Source organism: Gymnoscopelus microlampas, assembly GCF_963454915.1.
Source record: "Gymnoscopelus microlampas genome assembly, chromosome: 4".
In the NCBI taxonomy this organism is placed as follows: Eukaryota; Metazoa; Chordata; class Actinopteri; order Myctophiformes; family Myctophidae; genus Gymnoscopelus; species Gymnoscopelus microlampas.
This window is the reverse complement of record NC_139941.1, coordinates 28,316,524-28,326,597: the sequence shown is the minus strand read 5'-3', so window position 1 is coordinate 28,326,597 and position 10,074 is coordinate 28,316,524. Positions and strand designations below refer to the sequence as shown.

The 10,074-nt window shown below is 42.3% G+C and overlaps 1 protein-coding gene across 1 annotated transcript in view; it reads right to left on the bottom strand.

The window, feature by feature from the left end:
* LOC311042878 (excitatory amino acid transporter 1-like) overlaps positions 1 to 10,074 on the bottom strand; it is a 23,565-nt gene continuing 13,491 nt past the window's right edge. The window contains exons 4-10 of the mRNA XM_084053946.1: positions 6,955 to 7,159; positions 6,465 to 6,507; positions 5,707 to 5,975; positions 4,702 to 4,935; positions 3,465 to 3,659; positions 2,856 to 2,990; positions 1 to 1,511 (exon numbers count right to left, since the gene is read on the bottom strand). Coding sequence (XP_083910072.1) covers positions 1,304 to 1,511; positions 2,856 to 2,990; positions 3,465 to 3,659; positions 4,702 to 4,935; positions 5,707 to 5,975; positions 6,465 to 6,507; positions 6,955 to 7,159 — 1,289 coding nt within the window. The 3' untranslated portion in view covers positions 1 to 1,303. The remainder of the gene's footprint in view (positions 1,512 to 2,855; positions 2,991 to 3,464; positions 3,660 to 4,701; positions 4,936 to 5,706; positions 5,976 to 6,464; positions 6,508 to 6,954; positions 7,160 to 10,074) is intronic.

Below are 10,074 nucleotides of genomic sequence, written 5' to 3'. Positions count from 1 at the left end.
TTTTGGTGATTACTTTTTTTTTTTTTTTTTTGGTCAAAGTGTCATTAGAAATGGTTATGGACGGTTCAAATTATTTTGGTAATTGGACAAATATGTCGCTCGTACAAACTCTTTCAATATAAAGCAACTTGGCTGAGCTGTTTTGGTTTATCAGCCATTGTGATTGGTATGAGGAACAAATCATAATATCTTGTCAAGAAAATATTATTGATGAAACAGTTAACCCCTAATATGAACTATTAAACTATTAAAACAAGATAATTCTGTCAAATAATACATGAAGACCAAACGCAAAAAAACATTCTGGATAAAGCCATGATACAGACTTGTAAAAAGAGAGCCCTTCTTTTCCCCAAAGCAGTTTGCCTGGCAACCCTGACCCATGTGCATGATTATCCAACTCCTATCTAGTGCCAGTGCCACCATGTCAATCAATTCTATTTTATGTTTTATTATAAATACCAAGGACCCCAATGGAAACAAGACCGCAAGGACTTTATTGGACGGACCTTTTAGACTAAGTATTATAAATGTAATTGTGCTGTTTATATTTTTTGCCTAATAAAATATTCAATCAATCAATCAATGCTATCTGTATCACCAAATTGAACAGGACAGTGCTTGGTATGAATCGCTAGCCTCGCATACAGGGTCTGGTGACACTATAGAAGGCGGGGTTTTCTCAGTTGAAAATCTAACCGGCGGCATGGCCCAATCGGGATCGGGATAATCCAGTACAAACCAATCGCCAAAGAGTCCCACTTTGGCCACGCCCCCATCTCAGAAAACGGCTGCACTGGGAGGGCTTTCAGACTGATTAATGGAGTGAAACAAAATGAAAATTCAGGGTGAGTGTCAGGCTACTTGGTATGTGCTGTACTCTACTATTGCTTACAGAATCAGCCCTGCCAGCAATACTGGGAGGTTACACATAGTAAAATAGTTTTGTGAGGAGTTAGATATAGCACACAGACAGACCATGGACCACCAGGATCTACATAGAATAGTTCATGCTCAATAGTAAACAACTGCCACCCTATGGCATGCATATAGACCCTTTGTATGCCTAGCTGACAACACGACACAACACAGAACCATTTCAGGTCTACACAGATTCAACTATCAAATATTTCTTGGCAAATGCATTCATGAAAAATATTCTAACTATTTTCTATTAACCCAGACATTTCGCGAGGGAATGGTACTGTATAAGCTCTGACGTCTGGAATAGACATGTTCAGAAAATGGTTCGACGCAGCATTTTTTCCGAACAATGTATACAACCACTCAGATAATCCTCCCTCTACATCTTGGTCTCGCTGTCTGCAGGCTTCTCGTTCTCATATTCATTTTCTTGACAAATAAGCTGGTACGGCTTCTTGTCTGTCTCCTCCACCACTGAGTTGCCCACTTCTGGATCCTTCTTCTGTAGCTCATGGCGGGACAGATGTTCCACGATACCTGCACCGATGGAGTCTCCAAGAACATTGGTGGTGGTGCGCAATCGGTCCCTGGAAGAGAGAAGAGGACATGATCTAGTTATGTCTCTTGGAATATTGATTGTGGTGATAATTCCCTTGGAAATAACTAACTTTCTTTCCTTTTCTTCAGTGTCATTGAAACTCTTTTTCCAGCCATCACAAGTGTTCATAGCATCAGTCAGCCTGATAAGTTCTGAAAATCTAGAGTTCTACAAGCAAAAAAGAAGGCCTAAGTGCACAGTCACACCGCACCTTTATTCTACCTATGAAGCCGGACTCTGCCAATGCTTTTCAAGAGAAATCCGGAAATCCACAAATCCCATTGAAAAGCATTGACAGAATCCGCCACATAGGCAGAAGCAAAGTTCTAAATAAGGAGAAGAGGAAGGGCTAATTAAGGAGTGAAGAGGAGGAATTTAGGTTTGCGTATGGTTTCTTATAAAGTTTGGGTGGATTTTTTATTACTGCAGAGGTATATTAGTAATAAAAAATACAGACATAATGACATAATGCTCCTTCATCAGAGTAAAATGAAGTTTACAGTAGTAATCCACTAAAGGAGTTTGCCATCCATGTACTGTGTACATGCATAAAACTGGCTTTGTATGAAAATTATAATTTAAGCATTCTCTGAGAGACATACAAAGTGCAAGGTCAGAGTAAGCACCCTAAACTCTATAGTCAACCAATCAAGTCTGCATACAAGAAATTAACATTTCCGCAGCAGGCTTTGCAAACTGAAAACATGTGTTGGTATTTACAAAACTATCAGCATCTAAGATGATTTCCACTGAATGTAATCCACAGAATACCTGAGGTATATTTTTAATGGTTCCAAGCAATTATAAAACCACATGAAACAACGTGGTCAGTAGATTGGCGGCAGTAGATCTCTCCAATGCAGTAAGATGCAGACAGAATTAGAAACAGATGGATTGAGGGACATGGAATGCGAGGGGAGTGAATCTGTAACCAACTCTAAGAACTTGCTGATCGCCAACTTGGCCCAGCCCCTAAGAAACTTGGCTGGAATTTGATAGAACTCATACAATAGTATGTCCTTGACAGCTCTTCTACCAGTAGTCTTGAAATGCAATAACAGAATTCAACCTGATGTGAGGATTTAGAAACTTTCTCACAGGACAAAATTCCCACACTGTATGTTATAGTAACAATAATTATTAAGAACAGGTCATATTTCATAAACATTTAGTGGAATCACATTTTATCCCAGCTTTGATTCTCAACCTGGGTTTTCAATTATAAAAATCCCTTTGCAATCCTTTCATAACTAAACAATATACTCCTTCTGGGAAGATTGCATTAAGCCATGTGGACAGGCCTTTAGAATTCAGACATGCAGCCAGTACTTACAGGAACCAATCCACAGCAATAATGAGTGTGATGTCATCTGTAGGAAGGCCTACAGAGGTCAGCACTATCACCATCGTGACTAGTCCAGCCTGAGGGATTCCAGCTGCTCCAATACTAGCGGCAGTGGCTGTAATACTGGTGAACAAGAGCAAAGGAAGACAAAAATGAATGGTATGTCTTAACCATATGAACCCTAGTGTCCCTATTCTGGGACAAACATTCGTCGAAAATAGCAGATCTACAAGCTCACAACACGACACTTTGTGAGCTTGTAGATTGGCTATTTTAGGCAAAGATATTTAGCGTAAAACTAAAACCGGAGGGGGCCTAGTATAGAGCTCTGGGGGAGTCTGGTCAACTAATTATAGGGTTTAAGTGGTTAATATCTGGAAAGGAATAAAGTACTAAACACAAATATGTTACTGTATAATAAGTAGCCCTAGTGAAATCTTGGCAAATAACCCACAGAAGACAGTAATAATCGACCCCATTTTTAACAGGAAACCTTTTGGGGTCATTTCAGTTTGGAAACAAATAATCACGCTAAAACATGCTATAATATAGTGAAAGGAATTTGTGAACATTGTTAAGGAACAAAAGTATACAAACCTGATAGTGAGAATCTGTCCAAAGTTAAGGTCATAATTGTTGACCTGAGCAATAAAGATGGCTGCCAGGGCTTCATACAGGGCTGTGCCATCCATGTTAATGGTAGCACCAACGGGAAGCACAAAACGGGTCACACGCTTATCCACCTTGTTATTTTCTTCCAGGCACTTAAAGGTGATGGGCAGTGTGGCAGAACTGAGAGAGGATTGCAGGTTAACGGAAGAGAGCGAAAGAGAAAAAGTGAAGGGGGAGGGGTGCAGAGAAAAACAGAATACAGTGAGACATAAATTAAGACCTGAGGTCGATTCTACAAATGTCTTCTAAATCCTAACAGTTTTCTGAAAAACCTACTATATCAGTGGTGCTCAAACGTTTTCAGCCCAAGAATAATATGTATTTGGCTGCAGACCCCCATCTCAAAATATGTTGTGAGAAGCAAAGATTTGAGTTAAAATTAAATTGAAAGATTTGCACACATTTTCACGATTTAAAAAAAATAGCACATCTACGCGCTCGTAGCGCGGCACGAAGTGACACGCTATGAGGTTGTATATCTGCTATTTTTTAATAGCCAATGTATAAAATAATGCTTTTAGCTAAACTCTAAAATGACACAGATGCTTTCCCGGTCTTAAAGGGTTAATGATGAACAGTACCATAATGTTCTTTTTTGGCTTTTTCAGTCAATTAGTCAATCAACTAATGACTCGAATTCAAGAGTTTTATTTACATCAGAAGTCTACAGTCTGACTGCATACCAAGGTCTACACCAATAACAAACACATTAGGTTTCAACAAAATGGACAATCACATTCAGTGACCCTGGATCAAAATTGGACGAGAAATCTTTCTAGACCAGGAGTGCACCGTGGTTCTATAAAAGGCTGGTTCCATGCCAGTGCATGAGCTGTTGATATACAAGTAAGACACGCGAACGCTGGAAGCGAACGCAGCTCGAAAATATTGTGTATTTACGGACTGTGTGTGTGTGTGTGTGTGTGTGTGTGTGTGTGTGTGTGTGTGTGTGTGTTTTGACTGCACTCTGGCGCACTCTGTTGGTTGCACACAGGCAGTGCAGGCAGTGCACACATACTGCACACACACACACAGAGACACAAGCCGAGCAGAGTTTCATAGTATGCTCCACTTGGGCGGAGGCGCGGCTTCGCCGCGCCTCCTTCCGCGTTCGCAACTATAGTCTGGACTTCACATAGTGACATTTGAGCCAGCCTCTTACCTGGATGATGTCCCCAGGGCAGTGATGAGTGCCTGAAGCAGCCCTCCAATGAAGACAAAGGGGTTCTTCCTTGTGACGACGAAGTAGAGAGTTGGCAGAACAATGATGGCATGGATGGACAGGCCACAAATGACGGTCACTGTGTACATGCCCAGCTGCCCGCCCATGGCCGAGATGTCATCCATCTCCACAATTTTACCAGCAATCAGGAACAGGATACCAATGGGTGCATACCTGGGGGTTAGGGTGTTGAGATGGCTTTTTGTCAGGTTGCGATCATTTGTTCAATCACTGATTTATTTGTATTTATTTATTTTCATACTTATTAAACTTTTTACATTTATTTTTATTTGATGCGACAACACTAGCCTCGGAAACCCATGCCTTTTTTTTTGTTTCAAAAGAAAAAAAGCCTGGGAGAACCTTGCAGGAACGCTGGTCTTAGGACCTTGTTATCTCCTAACCAATCAGAGTGCTCCAAACCCAGGCGCTGGAATCCAGCGCCTGGGTTTGGCTCCGCCCTTCAAGACCATCGATTGGGCTCGTTCTTTCAGTCTAAGACAACACCAACTCGGGATTCCTGAATTCCTGAATCGCTGCCCTCCACACCTATCTAACATCAGGTTCTTGAGCTCTACAGTGTTGTTGGCTAAGCTGTCGCGCCGCAGTGCATCTACGTAGGTGGTGCACTTCTTGCCTTTCCTGGCTTTGCCCTGGGTTGGCTCCCATAGTGTCAGTTTGCTTGCCATTAGTTCCGGGTGCCTGACGCAGTTCCCTTTTTCATTCAAGTATTGCTTTCCCCACACAGATAGTATCTTTGTACATCAATCAACATATTTCACCTTCTCTTCGTTTTCTACTTTTCTCCCCCAACATCCACTTAAACCCTATATACTTTGAGCATTGCAATGTGACGCGTTTTGAGCTGCTAATTTTGACGAATGTTCTCCCCCAGAATAGGGACACTAGGGTTCATGTGGTTAATCCCTCCCCTCTTCTACTCACCACATTATGACAGCGACCAGTCTCATTATGGCTTCGTTGAGACAGTCAAAGAAGTCTCTTAAAGGTCGCCCCTGCTCCTTCATGTTCCCAATGATCAGACCAAAGGTCATGGAGAAGACGACCAGGCCCAGAGCATTCACTCCATTCACATGTCCTGGAATTGGGATCACCTCCTCGCGTGTTAGCTGTTGGCTGCCGTTTAACGTAAGCAACGTGTCGTTCACTGTGACACTCACTTGGACCACTCTCTTGCCATACTGTGTCTTGAACTGAATTTAAGGGGGAAATGATGGTGTTAAAATGAGCCATTCCTAGCTAGGTCAGTATCTGTTGTGTTGGGTTTCTGGAGTAATGTCAGGTTAACACAGTTTTTAATACAAGCACACTCCACTTGGACATTGAGGCTAATTGTGAAAAACATTTCCCAGCTTTAAACTATAAAATTCATAATTGCGATCTATATTATCATAGAAGGGGTACATATACTGCACATATTTCACAATAAGATCAACAAGAGAGAGAGGAAGAAATTCTTTTATAACCACCCGATATACTAAATGTCACAATCCTGCCAGTTACATACACACTTCTGCCTAAAAAGAGATTACATGAGTAAGTGGAAATGAAAGCATCTTGGCTGGCAGATTTGGCACATAAATTAAGCTATCAGGTGGCAAGCCTAGCAAACAATGATCCAAAAACAACATGAAGAGAGTGAAAAGTGAAGTGAAAAAGAACATGTGGACATATAGAGTTACCTGTTGGGTGCATGCTTGCACAATGTTAGGAGGAAACATGTTTCTGCAATAGAGAATAATAACAAAACAACTGTATTAGGTTGAGCAAATCGCTTACTTAACAAATGTACCTCTTTTGTTTTAATATCGATATACAGTATATATATATATTGTATACAAACTGTCCTGGAAATATAATTTTTAGAGGGTTTGTGTGTGTGTGTGTGTGTGTGTGTGTGTGTGTGTGTGTGTGTGTGTGTGTGTGTGTGTGTGTGTGTGTGTGTGTGTGTGTGTGTGTGTGTGTGTGTGTGTGTGTGTGTGTGTGTGTGTGTGTGTGTGTGCGCGCGCGTGCGTGCGTGCGTGCGTGCGTGCGTGCGTGTGTGTGTGCGTGCGTGCGTGCGACTGCGTGCGTGCGACTGCGTGCGTGCATGCCTGTGTGTGTATACGTGGTATTTGTGTGCATGTGCACGCGTACATCTCTGTGAGTGTGTGTGTGTGTGTGTCTGTGTACCTGATGAGGTCCAAGAAGGCATCAGCAGGGCTGATCCGCTCTACCTTCTGCTGATTTTTGAACTCATCTTTAGATCCTTTCCCAGGGTGGATGATGAGCACCATGACGATACCGATGAACACAGCGATGACGGTGGTGGTAGTGTAGTACACCACCGCTCTCAGGCCCATCTTACCCGATGCACGGCTGTCCAGTGCAGCCATACCTGGAGAGGAGATACACAGCACTACAGGGTTAACCCCACACTTCCTCTGTCTCTCTCTACTATATGTATGTTATTACTGCAGCCTTTAGAATCATTACCCCCTGCTATGAGCAAATACTGCAGATGCACACTGTATTATAAAGCCATACATTTTAATCATCCACATGCTTAAATCAAGACCATATTCATGGAATGGTTGATGTCAACCTCTACCCATTAGGTCCGTGGTTCTCAAACTTTTCCATGTCAAGGACCCCCTAATTGACACTTATTACCAGGGGGTCCGCGGACCCCCATTTGAAAAGATAAGCCAGGGACCCCAATAAGAGAAGGTTTTACGGCTCTCTAGCAGTGATTCTCAACCATTTTAATTTCAAGGACCCCCAGTTTGACATGCATTAGGCTACGGACCCCCCATTTAATGGCATTTATACCTCTGGGACCCCAATTCACATTGTAAAACCAATGTTAATTTAACTCTGAGAGTTACAGACCCATAAGGGTCCATTTGGTTCCTGTCCATCATTTAGCTGGGGACCCCCTGGAACCCCCTCAAGAACCCCTGGGGGTCCCCGGACCCCACTTTGAGAACCAATGCATTAGGTAGTTGTACCTATGATTCAGTTGCACAATAGCAAATGCAAATCAATCAATATTTTGACACATGGTAACTCTTCATCAGAGCCAAACTATTTAAATGGCTATTAAGTTTTTCAATAGCCCCCCATAATAAGGCACTCATACAGCAGCACTGGCTGCAAGGGAACAAGGAGGGTCTACATTTAATCAATAGGTAGAGTCATTCAAGGAAACAGGAATAGACACAAAAGACCAATATTTAAAGTATTTCTGGAGTTTCTGTCCGCTACTGCAAATAATTCCTACATGCTTGCTACAGCAATGTAGCAAGCATGTAGAACAGGGGTCTTCAATGTTTTTCAGACTGAGGACCCCTTGAGAGAGAGATGAAGCAGGGACCCCCGCCACTACATATTGTATAACCTTTTCAAAGATTAGATAACTTCATGAACTTGTTTGACAGCACTATAACTATGTGATCTTTAATATTAATATATTGGATTCAGGTTAATGTTTATTTTCATATATTTAACCACTTAAAACCTCAATACTTAGTAAACTTGACCTCTGGCTCTGTACTTGGTCTGCTCTTTTTTCCCTGGCCGACACCAAACCTCCTCGCTGTAAATAACTGGCTGCAGCGCGTTGTGAGCTTGTAGATCGGCTATTTTCTGCGAATGTTTCCCCCAGAATAGGGAGGGTTGAAGTGGGTATTGTAAAAAAAAAAAGAAGAAAATAAATAAATCCTATGACTCAAAGATTTGCCGGCCCTCCTTTAGTAACTCTGCGGACCCTCTAGGGGTCCCGGACCCTCTGTTGGAGATCCATGATGTAGAGTAGACAATCGTCCCTCCATCTGTTGGTGGAGTCAGACGAGCAGGCGAAGTCACGTATGGAACATTCATTCATTTGGTTAACTATTCATTCACTCTGTCATTCGTTAACTGTCTGTCTAAGATGGCCCGTCTTTGACAGTTTTGAAGGATCTGCTTCGAATTAGGTTCTCGATGTTTACAGTTCTGTGTTCTTTTCAACGGGGGGGGGGGGGGGGGGGGATTCTAGGTCATCTTTAGTCATGCTGTCCCGTGACTTACATGCAACATACACTTCCTCTGCACTGACTCTACAGTTGAAAAAGGTGCAAAGCCTGGGAAAAGGTGCAGCAATTATTGGTGCTCGTACCAACATGAATACCCATCGGGATTATCTGTCCATGCGTCAACAAGAACAAAGGCGAACAGCCTCAGAGGAAGAAACACTATCAGACTCTCTGACCTTTAGTGGTGGGAAAACAACCGCTATAGCACCCGGGGGGCAGCTTTACGGTAGATGTGTATTGTGAATAGCACACACACATACAGAGAGACAGAGAGGGAGGCCTAGAAGATCGCATTAGAGTATATAATCAGACAGAGAAATGTCAAGAATGTGATGGAAAAAAGACAAGATCTGCACCCTCTTAAGATTTGATGATTAGCCAAAGGGGAACACATTTGGGGCTCACAAGTCACATTGCGAGGCATTGTGATCTTGTAGATCTGCAATTGTGTTGGTGTAGAGATTTGGTGTTGAGGGAAAAAGTAACGGGACCAAGAATAGACACCAGTCAAATAGGTTTAAGTGGTTAATTGGGAGATACAAAACAGCAGAATTAGATAACAGTTATACAACATGGCTATCCTCTGCTTACTTCTAGAGTCTGCTACTAAGAGAAAACCATCTGCAAAATCGTTGCCCAAAAACTGTGGAGAAACAACTGTTGATTGAAGAAAAAACAAGGATAGTGGTCTGGTAGTTTAACTGGCTACAAATACGGTCAACGTTATTAGATGGACCTTCACAATAACCCACAAAGTCCGTTTTGGCTTGTACACAAAAGTCTTCTGTTTTGAAAATGTGGGTTATCTGTTAAAACTTTGAAAACCACAGTCAATAAAGACTCCAACTGCCAGCATGAACTTTAACAAGGTCACAACACACCAGTGAGTCCGAGAACCCCTCCTCCATCCCTAACAACATAAAAAAGACACTATAAAGAAAATTGCAACGGGGTGCCTTGAAAACTGACAATATTCAATAGCCATGGCGTGTAGTGTCGTATTTTCAAAGTGTCAGGCCCTATTATGGGCTATTATCTTCATTCAGAGCTGCACAAACCAAAGACGCTTTGTGCAACAGGAGATGTATGTGCTCCTTTCATGTGTGGCACTTTGATTTGGTGTCTGTCCCCACACGTATGAGTGTATGTACATGTGTGTGTGTGTGTGTGTGTGTGTGTGTGTGTGTGTGTGTGTGTGTGTGTGTGTGTGTGTGTGTGTGTGTGTGTGTGTGTGTGT